Genomic DNA, 23,729 nt, shown 5'->3' with positions numbered 1-23,729 from the left:
CCCGGAAAAACTATGCTACATATTTTGTTTTGACATATTCATAACATAACATAAGTAGATGACAAGATATAGTTTTATAGGATAACAAGAAAACAATATTGTCCATCCATTATACAATATATTTGTTTTATCCAAAACTATTTCTAACTTGTGGCTCTCCCTTATACACTCACCATTACTTCATCCACAAATCACACATATTCTAACCTTAGAACACTTATCAAACCACACAATGAATGACAAAGTAGACAAGCTAGTGATCTTCCTAGCAAAGAGAGATGGTATTGATAAGCTTGTCAAAACATTCCAATATGTATCAAAGCTTCTCGTTTGGCACCTCAAACAAACCAATCCGAAAATAGCCCATAGAGCCAAACAGTGTGAAGTGGCATCAGGGTTGAGCCGAAAAGCCTTCAGGACTGGACGGTTTCTCACAGGCTTCAATGCCCTTAGGAGAAATCCAGGCCCAACCCCGACTTATAGGTTTCTGTCAGTCTTTGCTAACGCAGGGGAAATGATCTATTTCTTTTTTGACCATTTCCTCTGGTTATCAAGAACCGGTGTTTTGGATGCAAATCTGGCTAGGAGAATGAGCTTTATATCGGCGTTTGGGGAATCGCTTGGGTATGTGTTTTTTTGTGTTATAGAATTTATGATGATTAAAGAAGGGATTGAAGAGGAAAGAAGGATTAAAAATAGTTTGTTATCAGAATCAAAGGAAAAAGGTGATGAAATTAAGAAGATTAAAGTTGACAGAGTGATGAGATTAATGGCAGTGGCTGCTAATTTGGCAGATTTAATTATTGGGCTGGCTGATATAGAGCCCAACCCATTTTGTAATCATGCTGTCACACTTGGTATTAGTGGGCTTGTCTCTGCATGGGCCGGATGGTATAGAAATTGGCCCACTTGAATTATAATTAGTAGGAAACTTAATTATTTCCCTATCACTAATCACTCTATGTAGGTATGTATAATGCTTTACAATATACTTTGTATTTCTTTATTTGGTAGTGTATACATGAATAATAATATATAGCTAAAAATACATTTGGGCTAATACATTACCGGTTTGTAAATTAACATACTACCACCGAGTGAAAACGCATAAAAAAATGCTACCAAAACAATCAATTCAAGTAAATAATGACTGAAGTTACAAAATGCTTATATAAACTTTGAAAACGTTTAGTGCAAAAGTAATATCTTGTTTTTTTTAAATGACTCCTAAGCTTAGTCTATCCAATTATGCAATTGAACACGTGTGCGGTGTACCTGCAGAGCTGCACTTTATGGGATTTAATCCTGCACCACAAATAATCGTAACATTTTGTAAATAAAATTTTGTGTCTATTTAATGTAACAATAGATTAGGGTTGCTTGATAGATTGTGGCTCGAGTCTCACTCGGAAATTTCACTTGATATTGCTCGTATGCATAACAAGAGGAGTTTAACAAATAAATGAATTAAAAATCATAAACTATGTGCATGTTAAAATTAGTTTTTTTTACAAGAATAAATTAGAGAAAATATTAGAATTTAAAACTCAACAAGCAGGTATGGCGTTTTTACGAGATTAACTCAAAAGACTCACGACGTGCAGGTTTAAATCCTTGCAAATGCAAGGTAGTATAAGTGAAATATTGTTGTTAATAATAATAATAATAATAATAATAATAATAATAATAATAATAATAATAATAATAATAATAATAATAATAATAATAATAAAAACTAAAAAAAGTCGGTGGATTATAACATTAACATTTGCTTCAGATTAAGCAAATATTTCATCAAAGCTAAATAATAAAATATTTTGAAGAAAAAAAAAAGAACCAACCGAAAACATCAAGTTAACTAATAACATAAAGCCACGTGGATCAAGCAGTTATTATTTGAAAAACATTCACAAAACCTTAAAACTGCTTATAGCAATCTCACAACACTCAACATTTCATTTACATTTACAACAATGTCAAATCCCTCTTCTTCAATCCAATTCAATTCAGCATCGATGGCCTCTCTAAGAGACCGATTCGAACACGCACTCACTCCGTCCGCCTACCGATCGTACCTTGCCGAGTTTCACTCCACCTTCTTCTTCGTCTGTATCACAGTAATCACACACCCTCTTTTTACTACTATTTAATAATATGTTACATGATATATTTTATTAAATTTATATAGACACAATGTAACATGTTAGATGTGCTTATTATATAGACACAGACACAATGTAACTTGTTACATGTCTAGTCCTAACTAATGTTTTAATAAATTGTAACGGATTATTATTATTATTATTATTATTATAGGGAATATGTCGCCCGAATCACCGATGGTTGATCCGTCCGGTTTGGTAGCGACGGCGATTGCGACTGCGTTTTCATTATCAGCCGCGGTTTACGTGGCGGTTAATGTTTCTGGTGGCCATTTGAATCCGGCTGTGACGTTTGGGATGGCGATTGGAGGACATATTAGTATACCGTTGGCGATATTCTACCGGATTTCTCAAATGCTTGGATCGATCTTCGCGTGTATGTTATTGAGATTCTTTACTGTATCACAGGTTCGCAACTTCGCATACACTTATTTAAAGTTCGAATTATTCGCTTTTTACGAATATAGGCTATAGTATAAACGGGCCCGGGTCAGTTTTGGGTCAAAGTTTCGGGTCAATGCTCTTCCGACAAGACACGAAAACATGACCTGAGCCGAACACAAAATCCAGGGTTTGGGTCTGGCATAAACGGGCTTGGACCAAATTTGGTGGAACCTACGAGCCCGTTTAGCTAAACGGGTCGATTCGGGCCGGCCCGTTTAACCCATTTATTTTTTTGTTTGGTTAAAAAGAAAACTTTTATGTTATTAATAATCAAAATGTAGTCATTTTATACAAATTTATACTTTTGATGTGAAGTTTAAATTTTTATTAGTAGTATGTGAACACAATAGAACATAAAAAAGGTGTTCGGGCCAACCCGTGAAATTTCATGTCATGCCCGTGTTCAAGTGTCTGACACGATTTTTGAGTTCGTGTCAGGTTCGACCTGCCAATTTGCGAACACGACCAGCTTAACTAATGTTTACTATATCTAGAATGTTCCGGTTCACGAAGTTCCGGTCGAGATGACCGGATTTGGAGCATCGATTTTGGAAGGTGTGATGACATTTGCATTGGTGTACACTGTATTTGCTGCTGGAGATCCAAGAAGAGTTGCATTTGGAACAATTGGGCCGTTGGTGATTGGGCTTATACAAGGAGCCAATGTGTTGGCTTCAGGCCCATTTACCGGTGGGTCCATGAACCCGGCCTACTCTTTTGGGTTGGGTATGGTTGGGGGAAGCTTTAAGAATCAGGCGGTTTATTGGATCGGTCCATTGATTGGAGCGGGTGTTGCGAGTGTGGTGTATGATAATGTCGTGTTTCCGGCTCAGTCACCTGAGAATGCTGTCCGGGGGATTACGGATGGGATCGGCGATTAAGTTGTTAATTGTGTAACTTTTAATTATTTTATTGTGATTAAAATTATGTGACCGTGTAAATCTTTTATCCTTATTTTTTATTAAGGCTTTTACATATAGTTTAAGTTGTTAATTGTGTATAAGCCTATGCTAAATAAGGCTTTAGGCCCAACACAGTTTAGTTGGGCCGTTAGAGTAGCCAACCCAATAAGTAAATTTAGCTTTCATTCTAGGATTGTATGCTTGAGGTAGAGCCTAGAGGTGCGCATAAACCCGGTTCCGGACCCGACCTGAAACCAAGCCTAGTATACTCGACCACAAGTACATACCAAGTTTCAGTTTCTCATAAGAGACCATAGGTGACCCGGTTTTTGACTTTGTTGACCAAAACCTGAAACAGCTCCTACTTGATTCCTGAAAAAAAACTCGGTTTGCTCGGCTCTACTTGAAGGATATCACCTGGCACGCCTTGGATACTGAGTTGCTATGAGAGACCGGTTAAGACAGATAAATTGTTAATGAATCGCCGCCCTTGGGATGGGACGAGAGGCACAAATCTTAACTGATTAAGTGGTAAAAAAGTTATAATGAGGAAAAAAATATGTCTCGTTTTAGTAATACCAGTATCCATACCAATTTAGCCAATTTGCTACCCGTCGCGTACCCTAGACCGACTTTACTAATTTATTATTCATAGCAGTAGCCAGAACATTATACGGGCCTGCTTCATATACCAAGTTGCGTTGAGAGACCGGTTTAGACGAATAACTTATTAATGAATCTCCACCCTTGGGACTAGAGGTGTAAATTATAACCGGTTAAACAAACAGAAACTGATCAGCCTCTATCAAAAACTAAATTATTAAAAGAACAAAATTGACATATAATGATTTTTAGAGACGGCCATGTTCGATCCTCCCCTCATGTTTTCTTTGCGCTAATATAATATTTGCTAATTATTTTTGTTTTTGTTTAAGATACAATTTTTTTTTTCTAATTGGTGGACCACAAATGGCTAAAGTTTGTACCTACCATCAATATCACTAATTCTCTTGGAAACACTTTATATGCACACTTACATCAAATAACCATTTGTTAAATTAAAAAACACCCACCACCATTGACCAAGGACTTGACTTTTTTCATTAGTTACATAAAAACAAATTTACTACTCCTATACCCACCCCACCACTAATTCAAAACAAAAAAAATGAAAAACAAACTCATATAATATAATTCCATAAAATGAAAAAAAAAACAAAAAGAAAGACCAATTCTATCAACATTCAATGGTGGCCTTTTGAGATGGTGGTGGCGGTGGAGGTTTAGCACCACCATTACCCACCACTCTCCCTCCACCTTTCTCCGGCGACTTTCTCTTTGGCTTCGCTTCAAGCAACATTGACACGACATCCCTCATTGAAGGCCTATCAGTTGGGTTTCTACTTGTACATAACAACGCCACTCTTAATACCAACATCATTTCTTCCCTTACCAAGCTACATAAAGCCCCCGCGTCTTTATCCAACACGTCCTTTATCCCTTCTCTGTTTTTCATCTTTGACCTAACCCAATCCACGATACTGTTCCCGTCACCAAATTCAGAGTTTACTGATGTCTTACCGCTAATGATTTCCATTAACACGACCCCAAAACTGTATATATCACTCTTTTCATCAACTTGCAACGTATACGCATATTCTGAAAGAAACAAAACAAATATCTTAGCATGAATCACGTTAATTATTACATAAATAGATATTAATGTGTGGTAAAAAAAAGCTTTATCTTTATCTTTAATTATTGCAACTCCAAAACCATACATATCACTTTTTCATCAACTTGCAAATTGTACACATAAGTTATCTATATAAAGGAAATAAAAGTACATATTAATGTTAACAATTCTTTTTAACATAAATCACCCAACATAATAACATATGTAAAAGAAATCTGTAGTGTTAGAACAATAATTGTGTTGAACTGTTTTGACATCAAGGACATGAAAGTGATATCCACAGATTATAAAAGAAATCTAGTGGGGTCCATGATAATACACATTTTGAAATATAAATAAATAAAATTCTTCACGCGCATTAACTATTAGTATTGTGTGTAAAACCGTCGAAAATGCTATAATATGTTGGAAGGTTTTACAAACAGTAATAATATTCATTAACATATAAATAAATATTAGTGTGAAATGTGCTAAGTTAAAAGAAACAGGATATACATACCTGGTGCAATGTAACCATACGAACCGGCAATCACAGACATTGACTCGTCACACTGAATTAGCTTTGCGACACCAAAATCGGCCACCCGGGCTTCCATCTCACCATCCAATAAGATATTACTAGGCTTTAAATCACGATGAACAATAACAGGATCACAATCGTGATGAAGGTAGCAAATCCCCTGGGCTACCCCTAACGCTATTTTGTAACGAGTGGCCCAATCCGCCATTAAATTGTCACCTTTATTCTTCCCATGAAGCAAATCATCCAGGCTTCCATTTGGCATGTATTCATAAAGCAACATTGTGCAATCCAAGTTACTACAACACCCTAACAATCTCACGATGTTACGGTGTCGCACGTTACCCAACACGTCCACCTCCGCCAACACCCCTCGTAGCCGTCGGATCGTCTCCTTATGCTTCCCCCACAACTTCTTAACTGCTATGATCTCGCCACTTGGCATTTCAGCTTTGTACACGGTTCCCGTGGACCCCATACCTATAATCTTATCCGTCATCGACACGCACTCCACCACATCCTCGGCCGTGAAATTTAACCGCTGGAATGCGGTTAACTTCCACGGCCCAATCTCCCGGTCCTCCACGAATCGGCCGCTCTTACAACTCGCGTGTAAGCAGCGTCCGCCCGTGATGAGGACCACCATACCCAAACAAAACGCCGCGGCCAATATCCACATGACCGTTCCATCGGTCCTCTTCGGCTTCTGCTTCACTTCTATTTCGACTCCACTCGCACACGGCTTTTCCTTTTCGAGTACTCCTCCGCATAATCCTTCGTTTCCCACGAACGAAGACGGATGTAAACTCGAAAATGCAGGACCGAAAGACGGAATAGGCCCCGTAAGCTGATTATACGAAACATTAAACGCTTCTAAGGTACTACAATTACCGAAAGTCACGGATATCGTCCCGGTAAGCAAATTATACGAAAGATCGACTTCGGTTATCGAAGGTAAAGTCGTAATCTCCCATGGAATGATCCCAGTAAGCGAATTATGCCGCAAGTTTAACGAAATAAGCTTCATACAATGCCCGATATCCCACGGTATGCTATCGGTTAAATCATTCGATTCGAGCTCAATCTTATAGAAGTTTTCGCAGCCTTTAAAGCTCGGTATTCGCCCGGTGAGTTTACTCGCACTCGCAGAAAGTATCTGTAAACTCGGAGCATTCCAAATCTTATCTGGCAAGTGACTACCAAATGCATTTTCTGAGATGTTCAGATACTCCAATTTAGCTGCATTCGCTAAATCGGATGGTATCAGGCCAGTAAAATCGTTGTTACTGAGCTCCATGAATGTAATATTCGGTAATTTACCGAACCCTATGGGTATCGAGCCGTTTAATGCGTTGCATTGCACTCGCAGCCTCACCAGTGATGCACAAGTAGCTAATGAAATGGGTAGACTACCCGAAAACTTGTTCGAAAAGAGAATAAGCTTTGTTAGCTTCCCGCCTCGACAGAGATTCGGCGGCACTGGACCGGAGAATGAGTTCGATGAAACGTCGAGTCTCTGGAGGTTCGAATTTAACCCGAGCTTTTGCGGGAGGGTTCCGGCGAGCGAATTGTTCCATAGGAACAATAACTCGAGTGCGGGTAGCTCACCGATGCCTTCGGGTACTTCTCCGGTGAACTCGTTGTTTAATAGGCTTAACACTTTTAAATTCTTCAACAACGCGAGTTCGTGCGGTATGCTCCCGAAAAATGTGTTGTCCGACAAGTCGAGTGTTTTTAGATTATGCAAGTTTTTAATACTTTTCGGGATTTCGCCGGTTAGGTTGTTTTTGAAGATTAATAAGGTGTTGAGTCCTGTTAGGTACGTTAAAGCAGTAGGGAACCTGCCCGAGAGACCGGCTGAAGAGACGTCTATGAAAGTTAAATTCGCCAGTGTGGCGAATTCGGGTGGTATGCCACCCGTGAAATCGTTGTACCCGATTTCCAAATGTAGGAGAGAGGTTATTAACCCCAACTCTGCGGGTACTGCACCTGTTAAGGTGTTACCCGCAAGGTACATAAACTTCAAAGATTTGAAGCCGCCGTACGATTTTGGTACCTCGCCTTCGAAGTAGCTTCCTCCGAAATTTAGATGTTGTAGAAACTCCAAACGAGCACATTCGTCGGGTAACGGCCCGGTGAAGTTGTTGCTATAAGCATTGAAGTAAGTAAGCAGCTTCAATTTTTTCATCCCGAGTGGGAATGTGGAGTTAAAAAAGTTGTGATTAATATCGAGCGTTCGAAGTAATGTTAGGTTGAAGATCGCGGGTGGGAGCGGGCCCGCGAAGGCGTTTACGCTTATATTTAAGTGGTGTAAGTGTGTTAAGTAAGTGATGTTGTCCGGGATTGAACCGGAGAGGTTTCGGTTTGAGATGTCTAGTGTGTTTATTAGGAAAGTGTTCGGTTCGCATTTGATACCGGACCATTTACACCACACGGGTTCGAGCCCGGGGTTCGGTAAAGGGGGTGATGTGTCCCAGTCTTGGAGTGTGTTCATGGGGTCTATTAGGGATGATTTTAGTGAAACAAGTGCTTGAAGTTGTTGAGGTATGTTGGTTGTGGGAGTTGTGGCTAGTGAGTGGTGTAGGCATAGGAAGATGAGTAATATTAGGAGGTTCATGGTGTTGGAAGATGAGTAATATTTGGTTGTTTGTGAGATGAATAGATGGTGGATTTAAGGGTTTGAATGTTTCTTTTTGGGAGTGGTGGTTGGGTGTAGATGATGGTTCATGGTTGATGGTTAATGTTGTTGTGTGAGTGGAATAGGTTTGGTGGTTTATGATGAAGATGAAGAGGAGAAGATGATGTTGTTGTATACTTGTATATGATATCTACAACTACTAGTCATGGGATGGAGGCATGTTTTTTTTTTTTTTTTTGCTTAACTTGAAAACAACTACTCTCTTCCTTTTTTTCTTTTACTTTATTTAACTTCATTGTTTCCAAAGTTAAAATTACCTATTTTACTTTTATTTTTTTCAAAACTTAAATAATATTTATACAGTTAACCAAGGTTGCAAAAGTCGCTAGGCGTACTCTAGGCGACCGGCCAACTGTGGAGTTAGGTGTACTCGGAGTACTCGGATATATGTCAAATATCGTAAGTTTATTAATATTTATAAGAAAATAAGTGGATATTAATCTAAATAAGATAAATACATTTTTAAATACTAAATTATTCTAAAATTTGATAATCATTAATTAAAGAAATGATATTTTCTCTTTAATATTACAGAAATATAAATTATGTTTTATTACTTTAAGTCAAAATTGGCCAAAGTTGACTGATTATATGTGATTCTGGTTGAGGTTGATAAACTTTGATCGATTATTAGTAACTATGCGGAGTTAAAGAAACTCATCTTGGTGCCATATCTTGTAACGAATATTCGGAAAGTACCCGGCCTTGTACCTACTTTTACAACATTGCGGTTAACTATACGCCACTTCTGATACTGTAAGTAACGTATAAACACTTTACTTTATACTATTATATAAGACGGTTAATTAAGGATTATCGCATGTCACCATGTGCAAATATAGTAAAAATGTATTATCATATGGTTATTATGGTTTTATTTTTCTTTATTTAACTTCATTCATCCAAAATCCAATTACCGTCTTAACCTTTACTTTTTCAAACCTTAAATAGTACTCATACGTCATGACATCTAGTACTGAAGTGTAACAAAGGATATAACACTTGCACTTTACTTAAGACGGTTAATTAAGGATTCTAAATGTCATCATGTATAAATGTATTATACGAAGTTATTTTATCTTTCTATTTAAAAGTGCTCACTCACCTTAGTTAAATTAGGTAAACACTTTATCCATGAATCTAAATGATTACATTTTGCTTAAAGAGAAATTCTATGCTTAGGTATCATAGATTAAGCAAACCCCACAACAAATTAGTGTGAGTGAGAGTTTAGAGTGAGTGACAACTTTTATCTTGGGATTTCATATTCTAAACTTTCCTTTTCATGATTATTCCTTGGTATTTCTTTTTATTTATTTATTATTATTATTATTTTCTTTTATAGCTTTATCTTTGGCTGCATCTGGTTACACTTGCCCAGTTCCTCCCAGGATCCAAGAAAGTTTCTATTTTATAATGTGCAAGTACCCAAAGAACATCTTTTATTATTGTTATATTTAACTAACCAAATATTTGGTACAACAAAGTAAATTCTATTTGTTTAATGTTGCCGGCCCTTGTCTTTAGTTTTTAGATTTGTCTTTTGTTATGAATTATGATTTTGTACTCAATGTGTGACTTATAATATGTGTATTCTTGGTAAGGATCTTATATTATGTTTTACCCAAACTAATTTCCCACCATAAAGTTTAAATATTTTGATTTAATTTGAATTGTTGTATTCCTAACTTTATCTCCTATTTTATTGTATAGAATAGTGTATATTTTTAGTGACATTTAATGATAAACCAATTCGGTTGATACCTTCATATGGAATCAGCCAAGTTCTGAGTTCTAACTCAAGCATGTTACTTATAATTGCCTAGAGGCTAAGATTGATCGAGTAGTGGAGTTCGAATAAGTCGACATCGTAACACCATGACTTAAATAAAGAAAATGATTTACAAAACAGAATATTGTTAGTTTCGTCACATAGACTCATAAAATAAAGAGTTATTTATGTAACCAACATTCAGCATGAGAATAAGCAATCTTAGATTATGCTATATCTGAGTTAGCGGGCACTAATTTGCGGAAGTATGAAGTTGTCTATCTATGTCTTGATAGTTGATATCCTCGTGTAAGGATGTTGACACTTCTTGGTGTATAGGGTTAGCAAACATTATTAAGGCTTATTATCGGGGATAGTTGACTTGATATGGTCTCATTTTTTGCCTCATCTAGCTTCGGCATGTGTTGTGTTCCTTTATTGTTCTAGCCTTCTAGGGGTTGACAATTGTATCGTGGTTTGTCCTGTTGCAACCAAGGACTTGTTGAGATGTGTATCCTTGTTCCCGTCTTCTATTTGTCTGTTTTCTTGTGTTCCAAGCTTGTGCCTTTGCCCTTAGAGTATAAGTGTGGATGGCTGGGACTCGAGTCCCTTATACGGTTCACTTTTGATAGTTTTAACGATTTAAGACAAAAAAGATAAATAAAAGATCTTTTATTAAGTTTCGAAAAATGATAAGGACTATTCATGAACATAATACATGTACATGTACACACAACTTTATGTTCCTAAATTGGAAAAAAAAATATTGATATTAAACAGTCGGGTATCGTTACACGACAATTTCTAGGTTCTAACCGTAAACCAGGGTAACCTTCTTCATTTTAAACAGTTCACCATCGATTTCAACATGAACACCCTAAGTGAAACAATTAGTGAGACATGGTTCTCTAATCTTCTATGATATCAATATACAATAGTAACAATACCAAATACAATCAACATAAGGCTTTTATCAGGATTTGTCCAACTTTATGCATATATATTTATCAATGATTAACATGTTGTAAAACAAATGAAGTATTATCTATCAAGTAGTATTAATGTTTGTACTTATGCATATGCACTCCCTTTATAACTGGTCCAATCTGTTAGTACAAAAGCTTTAATAAATTTTGTAACAAAGCTTACTAGCCTCTTCTCCTTTTGTCCCAACTCAGGCATACCAGACCAGACAGTGCTTGTTCCAAGATTCTGGGACCAATTGTGTCTCTATGTACACCAACTCATAAAATCTAGTCACGGTTTTTATTCATGTTTTTATTAAATAAACAACCAACTGATTCTTAACTCCCAGGTTGTGATTTAAGTTAAAAAAATATTACCACGTGCAAGTACAGGTTTGTTTGATAACTATGTTGGAGGGAAAAAGAAAAATATATACGCGTTTTTTAAATCAAAATGGGCTCAGTATCACAAAATTTGGGAGATCACAAACTCGATAGCAAGACTCCAAATGAGAAAAAACAAGTTCAAAAAGTTAATCCACTTGTGGTTTGTTACGCTGATTTTGTCCATACCTCTCGATGGATCAAAAGTTGTGCCGGCTTTAAGTTACCAAACTTTAACCACTTCCTTTCGTTTAGTTGGCCCAAATATGAGTCATAGAGTCCTTGGATCAGCTCAACTCAACATGAAGCACTTGAAACCAAACGGTAATAGTTTTTAATCCACGAAGAGTCACAAGACATGGAATTAACAGATAATGGAAACGGCTTGACAACAGATGTCAAGGTATCTCCATGGATAATATGGTTTGAGTCCACAAAACGAAGTAATTACGATCTCATCCAAAATTCGTACGCAGTAAAAAAAACAATTTGAATTTAAGATCAAACTTTAAATAAATATATTGATAATATAATTATTTTATGTAAAAACTAGCCAAGAAATAGTTATGAAATGACATCCTTGTTGAATTTATACATCTAAATGATGGGCCATGGAGGCATTGAAGAGTCTTGATCAGCATGTGAATAACAATTGTAATCTTTTGATGAAGTGTGACTGTTCCTGTTTCAAATGTTTACATCAATCAATATATTTCAACAAAGAAAACAACACTAATTTGTCCACAACATAAATAAAGACCTAGCAAATTCATTTTACATAAAAATGGAAAATGGATCTAGAAATTAAATTGCTACAACACTATTTCAAAATAAAAAAGAGTAATGGTTTACTTTATATGTCATGTGGCAGGCAAAACAATCATATTGGGCAATTTTGATTCATGTCCATTTAGTCTTTTGGCCACCATCAAAACCGCCACGTATAACATCAATAATAATAATAATTACTTATTATTAATATTGTAATGCCACGTGTCAATAATACCATTGTCTTAATCGATAAAAGGATGGTATTTTATATTTTTTATAAGTGTCACTCATTTAGTTCATTTTTTTTCTCTGATATAGATTTGGTGTTAATAAATAAATTAATTATAAGATTGACTATTAGAGAAGGTCTTCCACCGCTCTAACCCGGTGACCTTGTGGATGGCGGGTTGTACAATTATAAAATTTTGTTCGTATTTTCACTTCATATCAATTTGTAATTCGGTTTGGAATATGACTATTAATGGTGCAAGATTCCTCCAATTTTTGCTTTTTTGGTTTGGGACTTACGTTACATTCATCGGATCCGCTTTGTAAAAAAAGAAAAAGAAAAGAAGAAGAAGCTTGAATATGACTATCATGACGATTGACGACTTGTTGGTGCATTTGGAATATGCGGAACGAGTCCGTTTTTTCCTAAAGGAATTGGTTGGTCTTCGAGGTGGTGAAGAACATCAAATTGCTAGGATATCTTTTGATTAAAAAATTGGTACTCGTTTAAGTCCTTGACGTGTACGTCAGTACGAAATAGTGTAATTTTGTTTTCTAATGTTGTTTGTTGTTCGGACCTTTGTGTTCGTTTTAATAAAAGTCGTCGTTGGAAAAAAAATAATAAATTTAATTTATAAATAAGTATGAAACTAGTAAACTTATTTAAAAATAAATATCTAACGTATGTTAGTGAAAGATGGAACATTGGAAACCGATGGTACAAGATGTATGGTTCCAAAAATAAAGAATAGAAGAGGGAATGTGTGATGAGACTCTTTAACAGCATGATGCTGTAAAAGCAAATGTGTGGGTCTAGTGTGACCAATCACAACATCTCACTATTCTTCACACACACACACATAAATGACTTCATAGACTTGTGTCCACCAAACTTATTATTACCATATAACTTGGTGGAAAACACCATCATTCATTTTTTTCTAAATTAAGTTAAGTTCAATGTCAACTTACTCTTTTTTTAAAGGAAAGTTAACCATGTGAACTATCGAAAAATTCATGAAACTACGTTAACGCTTTGTTAACCGATCACATCTTGTGACGGGCATGCTCAAGTTTACGATAGAAAATTAGTGAAAACAACATTCAGAGTTTGGATCATCCGAAAGGTAGATCACGTTTTTATCATTGTATCATAGTTTGAAAGGTTAACTCATTGTTTTTATAAACTTACCTAATTGCAAAGTTGCTCAAGCTATGTTTTAAATAGTTTTTGTTTATATTTAAGTTTGGACTTTGGCCTCTTTAATCTACTTACTTTATTTATATGCTTAATCAATCTTCAAAGATTATACTCAAAATAAAATAATGGAATATTGGAGAATTTAGAGAAAGGATTGATGGTAGGTCCAATCTTATGTCATGTTACATGATAGCATGTTAAGAAAGAACAAAAGTTGCTTTTGGTGTGAAGGGTGAAAAAAAAAAGTAAAAAACATACCATGGGTTAAAAACCATCTGAATTTATTTATTTTTAATAAGTATCTAAAATTCAGTTTTCTTTAAACTATCTGAAAATATTAAAACAATTCTAATATATACTTATTTTTGCATTTTTTAAAGATTTTTTTCAACGTTTATGGGTTAAACTTTCTTGAAGTGTAATCTATGAATATCTAAAAATCATAAGATGCCAATTATAAAAGTCCATAGGTTTATAACATTTGAAGCAAAGGTATCATGATATTGTCTTGGAAGTATTTTCATCCCTTTTTTGAAACTTTTATTTGTTTGTTGGATGATGATAAATACAAAAGTCTACATTTTAATCATCATATACCAAATTAAAAAGAGAAGATCTCAATTGCATATAATTATCAAGTGCATGAGTTGTTTTCACTACAATAGCTAATGGTCCCCTTGGCCCTTGAGAGTCTACATATCATCAACACTATTTTTGGTGCCCACTTCATTTTGGCCACTTTAGTTATTGAATTAATGTTTTATTTAAAAAAAACTATCATTATACTTTGATTAGAAAAAAAACCACTTTTGTTAAGATCTAAAGTATGTTGTTATTTTTGCGAAAGTGTAAAAATTAAAAACCATAACGGTATTATTCTCTATATGAATATAAGTACATCCTCTAAAATATGAATTGATATTAAAACATTCTTTTTTTTTGTTATTACGTATATTTAACTCATGTGAGCATTATATGTCATATATGTCACACACTTCAGTTTCAGTACTCTTGAGAAAGAAATTTTGATCTATTATCTTTAGAACGAAAAGCATATTATAAAAAAACTATCTAGTAAGAAGCTAGACGGGACAATATCAATACAAATTGACCGGTAAAAAAACCATAGCAAAAACCATAAAAAGAAACTATTGGACTAAGTAACTGTGGATGCGTTGGTATGTGTTGCTTGGTGGACTATTTGAAACTTCATAATGATATGGTTTCTTGAAAAAAAGTCTAAAGTATGCATTGTTTGATAATATTATGTATTTTTCTTTATGATATTCGAGAACTAAGAATAAGTATAAAGTTAGTTATTTAAAGTGGTTGAAGAACCCTCTTTTACTCATATAATTTTCTTGGTTTTGCCCGTCTAACCGTCAATGCCTAGTAAAATCATTGTCATTTTTCAAAATAATAAAAAAACATTCAAATTTTGAACATGTACTACAAGGCATTATCATAAAACTTAGTAATATATATGTGACTTGGTTAAGATGGCTAGTACTATTGAGGAAGTAGGGCAGAGTGAGTGTTATCAGTGGTCCATTATAGAATAAGAGTAGGTGGAGCATGCGGTGAGAGTGAAGATCTTTGTGGTGGTCTTCATACCACTCCATTATATATATATATATATATATATATATATATATATATATATATATATATATATATATATATATTCAAATCAAACAAAGGGTAGTGCAATCAAGTAATATAATCTGGTATTATTTGATCTCTTATTATAAGTTGCAATATTTTATTGAAACATGTGAATTTTATTATTTGACACATGAAGAAACACTAACCGGACCCCGGACAGATTACTGGTAACCTGGGGGTTAGCTAGCTGTTTCCCACGAGGGGTTAGACCCTCAGAAGATGGTTCTTCTGATAACCTGCAAAACAGACACCGTGAGCTCGTCACTGAGAAGGGGGGGGGGGGTTCCTCCTTGTGACCACCCTCCGGCGTGAGAATCAGACTAGATTGCTCTTTAAATATAAAAGTATATTAAGAGATTGCTAGAGCAGATATCAGGTATAATATGATGTTATAAGATAGTATATGATAAGATAAGATGGTCATACCATTTGTGGTATTTATAGCCGAAGGTAGGTTTCCAAGGAGGTATGGCCGGCTGCAACAGTGTTCCTGTTCCACCAACAGTAGCCTACGCACGTGCCCTGCTGGTAGTTGGTGGGTAGGTAGCGGCTGATAGCGACCAGGCCTGCTGTATACTATTCCTTTTCTACCAACTGCCGGCTACGCACGTGGTATGACAAGAGTTGGTGAGTAGGCAGCGGCTAATAGTGACAATACAGTGTAGGAGCATGCTGCTCGCCATACTGTTGTCCATAAGCTGTCGTATCTTTAGTCAGATCTTTTTCCCATACCTCGTCAGGTACAGTACAGAAGATCTTCCCGTATCGTACGGACTGGCTTATTTGGGCGGGAGTATTCCCCCTCCCGCCCTTGTGCGGGATTGTTCCCGGCTTCGCTCATTTCTTCAGGTGACACTGAATGATTGAGAGCTAAGTGCCTTGTGCGTGTAGCCTTGCTGCGCGGGTGGCCTTCCCTAATGGCTTGTATCCGAGGCTGCGGGGACAGGCGGAGTCCTTCACCATTGGGAGGCATTTCCTGCGGGAACAGCTTGCGTACTGCGCGTAAGGACGTCACATCTCTGAGCATGGTTGGTCCTGCGGATCCAGTTGGTTTCTGCGCAGACGTCCCTGTTTAAGGTGAGTCTTGCGGGTCCAACTGGGCTCTGCTGGGACCTACCTCTTCATTCTTTGACACATGATTAAGTAATATAATCTGGTATTATTTGATCTCTTATTATAAGTTGCAATATTTTATTGAAACATGTGAATTTTATTATTTGACACATTTTGTTCAAATTTGTAATGAAGAAGATACTCGCAAACATTGTTGATTGCCTCCAAAGAAAGGTTAGTGAAAGGACCCATCAAAAGTTATGTTCAAATCTATGAAAGTTTGGAAAATTATTTAAGACTCGAAATAGCAAAATCTAAAGAAAACCCTCTTATGATCGTAGATCGCTATGTACAATTATATTATTCAGGTCACATAGTTTATTATTTAAATAATACGTTCATGCGCCTTAGTTATATACATTCTTTGGTAGGGTGCTACATGGGTCGTGTATGTAGGTTGGCGGGTCAAGCCCGACACAAAGCCTAAAACTTGACACCAACCCGTTTTTTACCGAGCACCAAAATCAATGTATGTATATCTTTAATTACAAATAGAACCAAAATTGACTTTGACTTGTATAAATTTTGATTTTGGGCATCATATGTTTAGTAAATATAAAGGGATTTTCCAACACTTAGAAACTCTTATGGTGTCGTTCGTGGCCCTTAATCGTGCTACGCACCGTTTAAGCAACCAACAGAGGGAGAACTCACCATCCGCCATGCGCGTGTCAAAGCAAGTGACTGGCAAGTTTTGCAAAGAATGAGGTTACATTTGGTGTACTTGAAGCAGTAAGCCAGCAAAGAAGCCCTAAACACTAATATGGCTTTTATCTGAAGTATGATATTAGTGATTCAGTGTATACATTACTGTTATCTGTTATGCATATACCGAATTCTTGTTGCTGAAATTCCACAATCGAAAATACTAATAATAAAAAAATATAAACAAAACCAGAAGCCATACAAGATTAAGACGTTATGAACTACGCACCGACAAACATGACAAGCTAACAAAGAACTGAATATTAGAACAAATAACGGTTGAACTCCGGCTTCAAGCAATAAAAAAAGGCGAACCAATCACCAAATAAGTAGCCACACATGGAAGACTAAAAAGAAAGTGGATCATGATAGCTTATACAAATGTTTAAGAACTGGTATATAACTAGCATACTATCCACACACCACTGACAGGTTATACAGATCATATAAGATTTTCAACATATCATACAGGAGGTATACACCACTTACAGTTTGTACGGCCCGTGATATTTAGCTAAAACATCAATTACCGTACTTCTTTTTAATCGTTCTATTTATTGTTTCTGAGTTTAGGCTGTTGGTTTAGTGACGATTGTCATTGACAAGTTGGTAATTTTCTCTGATCATTTGTATGTTTAAAGTCTAGAAAAAAACATTTTGATTAAAAATGAATTAAGCAGAGAAAACTGAATCTTAGTCTTGTCCTTCTCATCTGCTTTCTTTAGAGATTAGACATATCAATCCGCTTATAATGATGGTGCTTTCATTGACATCATTGCTATAAGCCGATTCAAGATGGCTAGTCTCCCAAGAAAGTAGACAAGAAGAATAAAGACTTTAGTTCAATTCTATGCAAATTCAGTTGGAATCAAAAGATTGCTTTCTCGACTACAAACAAAGAAACGATTGCCGAAAATAATCTACATGTATGTTAGTAATCGCTAATCCATTAACCCAAACTTAACCTAATAAACAATAAATAAACAAAACAACTAAAAAGAGAGATGGTAGCTAAATAAAAGGAAAAACAAAATTCTTAATCTTTAGAAAGTAGAATAAGATGATTTTCAATAACTAGTCTCTTAATCATGAGGTGCAAACAAGCTGAGTCGATCGTGAGCTACTCGATCTTGGATCAATAACTAATCTCGTTAAGGCTCGACGAGCCTCAAATAAAGCTTGCTTAGTTATCGAGCTCGAGCCTTGTATGGGAAACTCGTTTAGGCTTGTCGATTCTTAAGGAGCCTATGCATTAATTTTGCCGAGCTATGGCTCGTTAAGGTTTTCCTCATAATATATAAAAATAATTACAAATGCATATAAATTAATTAATACTTATACGCACTTCTAATGTAATTTTAACCACAAATCATTTTAACAAATTAAATAGAAATTATAGAGCATTGCCAATGGTTGCATGAGAATAAAATGGATCGAACGTTTGGGCCGTCGGCTTAATAGTAACCGGCCCATTGGTGACTGGCCTTGGATTCATAGTACAATTTAATATCTCTGGACTCTGGTTACTTATTATAGGTATAGTATACTCGACCACAAGTACATACCAAGTTTCAGTTTCTCATAAGAGACCATAGGTGACCCGGTTTTTGACTTTGTTGACCAAAACCTGAAACAGCTCCTACTTGATTCCTGAAAAAAACTCGGTTTGCTCGGCTCTACTTGAAGGATATCACCTGGCACGCCTTAGATACTGAGTTGCTATGAGAGACCGGTTAAGACAGATAAATTGTTAATGAATCGCCGCCCTTGGAATGGGACGAGAGGCACAAATCTTAACTGATTAAGTGGTAAAAAAGTTATAATGAGGAAAAAAATATGTCTCGTTTTAGTAATACCAGTATCCATACCAATTTAGCCAATTTGCTACCCGTCGCGTACCCTAGACCGACTTTACTAATTTATTATTCATAGCAGTAGCCAGAACATTATACGGGCCTGCTTCATATACCAAGTTGCGTTGAGAGACCGGTTTAGACGAATAACTTATTAATGAATCTCCACCCTTGGGACTAGAGGTGTAAATTATAACCGGTTAAACAAACAGAAACTGATCAGCCTCTATCAAAAACTAAATTATTAAAAGAACAAAATTGACATATAATGATTTTTAGAGACGGCCATGTTCGATCCTCCCCTCATGTTTTCTTTGCGCTAATATAATATTTGCTAATTATTTTTGTTTTTGTTTAAGATACAATTTTTTTTTTCTAATTGGTGGACCACAAATGGCTAAAGTTTGTACCTACCATCAATATCACTAATTCTCTTGGAAACACTTTATATGCACACTTACATCAAATAACCATTTGTTAAATTAAAAAACACCCACCACCATTGACCAAGGACTTGACTTTTTTCATTAGTTACATAAAAACAAATTTACTACTCCTATACCCACCCCACCACTAATTCAAAACAAAAAAAATGAAAAACAAACTCATATAATATAATTCCATAAAATGAAAAAAAAAACAAAAAGAAAGACCAATTCTATCAACATTCAATGGTGGCCTTTTGAGATGGTGGTGGCGGTGGAGGTTTAGCACCACCATTACCCACCACTCTCCCTCCACCTTTCTCCGGCGACTTTCTCTTTGGCTTCGCTTCAAGCAACATTGACACGACATCCCTCATTGAAGGCCTATCAGTTGGGTTTCTACTTGTACATAACAACGCCACTCTTAATACCAACATCATTTCTTCCCTTACCAAGCTACATAAAGCCCCCGCGTCTTTATCCAACACGTCCTTTATCCCTTCTCTGTTTTTCATCTTTGACCTAACCCAATCCACGATACTGTTCCCGTCACCAAATTCAGAGTTTACTGATGTCTTACCGCTAATGATTTCCATTAACACGACCCCAAAACTGTATATATCACTCTTTTCATCAACTTGCAACGTATACGCATATTCTGAAAGAAACAAAACAAATATCTTAGCATGAATCACGTTAATTATTACATAAATAGATATTAATGTGTGGTAAAAAAAAGCTTTATCTTTATCTTTAATTATTGCAACTCCAAAACCATACATATCACTTTTTCATCAACTTGCAAATTGTACACATAAGTTATCTATATAAAGGAAATAAAAGTACATATTAATGTTAACAATTCTTTTTAACATAAATCACCCAACATAATAACATATGTAAAAGAAATCTGTAGTGTTAGAACAATAATTGTGTTGAACTGTTTTGACATCAAGGACATGAAAGTGATATCCACAGATTATAAAAGAAATCTAGTGGGGTCCATGATAATACACATTTTGAAATATAAATAAATAAAATTCTTCACGCGCATTAACTATTAGTATTGTGTGTAAAACCGTCGAAAATGCTATAATATGTTGGAAGGTTTTACAAACAGTAATAATATTCATTAACATATAAATAAATATTAGTGTGAAATGTGCTAAGTTAAAAGAAACAGGATATACATACCTGGTGCAATGTAACCATACGAACCGGCAATCACAGACATTGACTCGTCACACTGAATTAGCTTTGCGACACCAAAATCGGCCACCCGGGCTTCCATCTCACCATCCAATAAGATATTACTAGGCTTTAAATCACGATGAACAATAACAGGATCACAATCGTGATGAAGGTAGCAAATCCCCTGGGCTACCCCTAACGCTATTTTGTAACGAGTGGCCCAATCCGCCATTAAATTGTCACCTTTATTCTTCCCATGAAGCAAATCATCCAGGCTTCCATTTGGCATGTATTCATAAAGCAACATTGTGCAATCCAAGTTACTACAACACCCTAACAATCTCACGATGTTACGGTGTCGCACGTTACCCAACACGTCCACCTCCGCCAACACCCCTCGTAGCCGTCGGATCGTCTCCTTATGCTTCCCCCACAACTTCTTAACTGCTATGATCTCGCCACTTGGCATTTCAGCTTTGTACACGGTTCCCGTGGACCCCATACCTATAATCTTATCCGTCATCGACACGCACTCCACCACATCCTCGGCCGTGAAATTTAACCGCTGGAATGCGGTTAACTTCCACGGCCCAATCTCCCGGTCCTCCACGAATCGGCCGCTCTTACAACTCGCGTGTAAGCAGCGTCCGCCCGTGATGAGGACCACCATACCCAAACAAAACGCCGCGGCCAATATCCACATGACCGTTCCATCGGTCCTCTTCGGCTTCTGCTTCACTTCTATTTCGACTCCACTCGCACACGGCTTTTCCTTTTCGAGTACTCCTCCGCATAATCCTTCGTTTCCCACGAACGAAGACGGATGTAAACTCGAAAATGCAGGACCGAAAGACGGAATAGGCCCCGTAAGCTGATTATACGAAACATTAAACGCTTCTAAGGTACTACAATTACCGAAAGTCACGGATATCGTCCCGGTAAGCAAATTATACGAAAGATCGACTTCGGTTATCGAAGGTAAAGTCGTAATCTCCCATGGAATGATCCCAGTAAGCGAATTATGCCGCAAGTTTAACGAAATAAGCTTCATACAATGCCCGATATCCCACGGTATGCTATCGGTTAAATCATTCGATTCGAGCTCAATCTTATAGAAGTTTTCGCAGCCTTTAAAGCTCGGTATTCGCCCGGTGAGTTTACTCGCACTCGCAGAAAGTATCTGTAAACTCGGAGCATTCCAAATCTTATCTGGCAAGTGACTACCAAATGCATTTTCTGAGATGTTCAGATACTCCAATTTAGCTGCATTCGCTAAATCGGATGGTATCAGGCCAGTAAAATCGTTGTTACTGAGCTCCATGAATGTAATATTCGGTAATTTACCGAACCCTATGGGTATCGAGCCGTTTAATGCGTTGCATTGCACTCGCAGCCTAACCAGTGATGCACAAGTAGCTAATGAAATGGGTAGACTACCCGAAAACTTGTTCGAAAAGAGAATAAGCTTTGTTAGCTTCCCGCCTCGACAGAGATTCGGCGGCACTGGACCGGAGAATGAGTTCGATGAAACGTCGAGTCTCTGGAGGTTCGAATTTAACCCGAGCTTTTGCGGGAGGGTTCCGGCGAGCGAATTGTTCCATAGGAACAATAACTCGAGTGCGGGTAGCTCACCGATGCCTTCGGGTACTTCTCCGGTGAACTCGTTGTTTAATAGGCTTAACACTTTTAAATTCTTCAACAACGCGAGTTCGTGCGGTATGTTCCCGAAAAATGTGTTGTCCGACAAGTCGAGTGTTTTTAGATTATGCAAGTTTTTAATACTTTTCGGGATTTCGCCGGTTAGGTTGTTTTTGAAGATTAATAAGGTGTTGAGTCCTGTTAGGTACGTTAAAGCAGTAGGGAACCCGCCCGAGAGACCGGCTGAAGAGACGTCTATGAAAGTTAAATTCGCCAGTGTGGCGAATTCGGGTGGTATGCCACCCGTGAAATCGTTGTACCCGATTTCCAAATGTAGGAGAGAGGTTATTAACCCCAACTCTGCGGGTACTGTACCTGTTAAGGTGTTACCCGCAAGGTACATAAACTTCAAAGATTTGAAGCCGCCGTACGATTTTGGTACCTCGCCTTCGAAGTAGCTTCCTCCGAAATTTAGATGTTGTAGAAACTCCAAACGAGCACATTCGTCGGGTAACGGCCCGGTGAAGTTGTTGCTATAAGCATTGAAGTAAGTAAGCAGCTTCAATTTTTTCATCCCGAGTGGGAATGTGGAGTTAAAAAAGTTGTGATTAATATCGAGCGTTCGAAGTAATGTTAGGTTGAAGATCGCGGGTGGGAGCGGGCCCGCGAAGGCGTTTACGCTTATATTTAAGTGGTGTAAGTGTGTTAAGTAAGTGATGTTGTCCGGGATTGAACCGGAGAGGTTTCGGTTTGAGATGTCTAGTGTGTTTATTAGGAAAGTGTTCGGTTCGCATTTGATACCGGACCATTTACACCACACGGGTTCGAGCCCGGGGTTCGGTAAAGGGGGTGATGTGTCCCAGTCTTGGAGTGTGTTCATGGGGTCTATTAGGGATGATTTTAGTGAAACAAGTGCTTGAAGTTGTTGAGGTATGTTGGTTGTGGGAGTTGTGGCTAGTGAGTGGTGTAGGCATAGGAAGATGAGTAATATTAGGAGGTTCATGGTGTTGGAAGATGAGTAATATTTGGTTGTTTGTGAGATGAATAGATGGTGGATTTAAGGGTTTGAATGTTTCTTTTTGGGAGTGGTGGTTGGGTGTAGATGATGGTTCATGGTTGATGATTAATGTTGTTGTGTGAGTGGAATAGGTTTGGTGATTTATGATGAAGATGAAGAGGAGAAGATGATGTTGTTGTATACTTGTATATGATATCTACAACTACTAGTCATGGGATGGAGGCATGTTTTTTTTTTTTTTTTTTTTTTTTTTGCTTAACTTGAAAACAACTACTCTCTTCCTTTTTTTCTTTTACTTTATTTAACTTCATTGTTTCCAAAGTTAAAATTACCTATTTTACTTTTATTTTTTTCAAAACTTAAATAATATTTATACGGT

The 23,729-nt window shown here is 36.8% G+C and overlaps 4 protein-coding genes across 4 annotated transcripts; 2 read left to right on the top strand and 2 right to left on the bottom strand.

The window, feature by feature from the left end:
- The first annotated feature begins 230 nt into the window (after nucleotides 1-230).
- On the top strand, nucleotides 231-913 carry LOC143567691 (peroxisomal membrane protein 11-4-like). Its single transcript, XM_077054048.1, has one exon. It carries the CDS (start codon nucleotides 233-235, stop codon nucleotides 911-913), a length of 681 nt encoding a protein of 226 aa, XP_076910163.1. The 5' UTR covers nucleotides 231-232.
- Nucleotides 914-2,015: 1,102 nt separating this feature from the next.
- LOC143567689 (putative aquaporin TIP5-1) lies at nucleotides 2,016-3,596 on the top strand. Its single transcript, XM_077054047.1, has 3 exons — nucleotides 2,016-2,109; nucleotides 2,317-2,570; nucleotides 3,101-3,596. Exons 1-3 carry the CDS (start codon nucleotides 2,016-2,018, stop codon nucleotides 3,485-3,487), a joined length of 735 nt encoding a protein of 244 aa, XP_076910162.1. The 3' UTR covers nucleotides 3,488-3,596.
- Nucleotides 3,597-4,732: 1,136 nt separating this feature from the next.
- On the bottom strand, nucleotides 4,733-12,937 carry LOC143567701 (uncharacterized). Its single transcript, XM_077054057.1, has 3 exons — nucleotides 12,871-12,937; nucleotides 5,704-8,340; nucleotides 4,733-5,167 (listed from the first exon to the last, which is right to left on the bottom strand). The coding sequence occupies exons 1-3, from the start codon at nucleotides 12,935-12,937 to the stop codon at nucleotides 4,746-4,748; spliced, it is 3,126 nt and encodes a 1,041-aa protein (XP_076910172.1). The 3' UTR covers nucleotides 4,733-4,745.
- A 6,789-nt stretch (nucleotides 12,938-19,726) lies between these two features.
- Nucleotides 19,727-23,335, bottom strand: LOC143567700 (uncharacterized). Its single transcript, XM_077054056.1, has 2 exons — nucleotides 20,698-23,335; nucleotides 19,727-20,161 (listed from the first exon to the last, which is right to left on the bottom strand). The coding sequence occupies exons 1-2, from the start codon at nucleotides 23,333-23,335 to the stop codon at nucleotides 19,740-19,742; spliced, it is 3,060 nt and encodes a 1,019-aa protein (XP_076910171.1). The 3' UTR covers nucleotides 19,727-19,739.
- Nucleotides 23,336-23,729: the final 394 nt, after the last annotated feature.

The sequence above is a fragment of the Bidens hawaiensis genome, unplaced genomic scaffold, assembly GCF_021521415.1.
Source record: "Bidens hawaiensis isolate Kalapana, Puna unplaced genomic scaffold, B.hawaiensis_p1.1 tig00023609_1, whole genome shotgun sequence".
NCBI classification, from domain to species: domain Eukaryota; kingdom Viridiplantae; phylum Streptophyta; class Magnoliopsida; order Asterales; family Asteraceae; genus Bidens; species Bidens hawaiensis.
The sequence above is the reverse complement of the archived record's forward strand: the minus strand, read 5'-3'. Positions and strand labels throughout refer to the sequence as shown.

Coding starts and splice junctions, on each gene's coding strand:
- LOC143567689 (XM_077054047.1), top strand. CDS start 2,016: ATGGCCTCTCTAAGAGACCGATTCGAACACGCACTCACTCCGTCCGCC. Junction 2,110..2,316: donor CTCCACCTTCTTCTTCGTCT/GTATCACAGTAA, acceptor TTATTATTATAG/GGAATATGTCGCCCGAATCA. Junction 2,571..3,100: donor GATTCTTTACTGTATCACAG/GTTCGCAACTTC, acceptor TACTATATCTAG/AATGTTCCGGTTCACGAAGT.
- LOC143567691 (XM_077054048.1), top strand. CDS start 233: ATGAATGACAAAGTAGACAAGCTAGTGATCTTCCTAGCAAAGAGAGAT.
- LOC143567701 (XM_077054057.1), bottom strand. CDS start 12,937: ATGCACCAACAAGTCGTCAATCGTCATGATAGTCATATTCAAGCTTCT. Junction 8,341..12,870: donor TTCTTCTTTTCTTTTTCTTT/TTTTACAAAGCG, acceptor CTTCCAACACCA/TGAACCTCCTAATATTACTC. Junction 5,168..5,703: donor GTATGGTTACATTGCACCAG/GTATGTATATCC, acceptor TGTTTCTTTCAG/AATATGCGTATACGTTGCAA.
- LOC143567700 (XM_077054056.1), bottom strand. CDS start 23,335: ATGAACCTCCTAATATTACTCATCTTCCTATGCCTACACCACTCACTA. Junction 20,162..20,697: donor GTATGGTTACATTGCACCAG/GTATGTATATCC, acceptor TGTTTCTTTCAG/AATATGCGTATACGTTGCAA.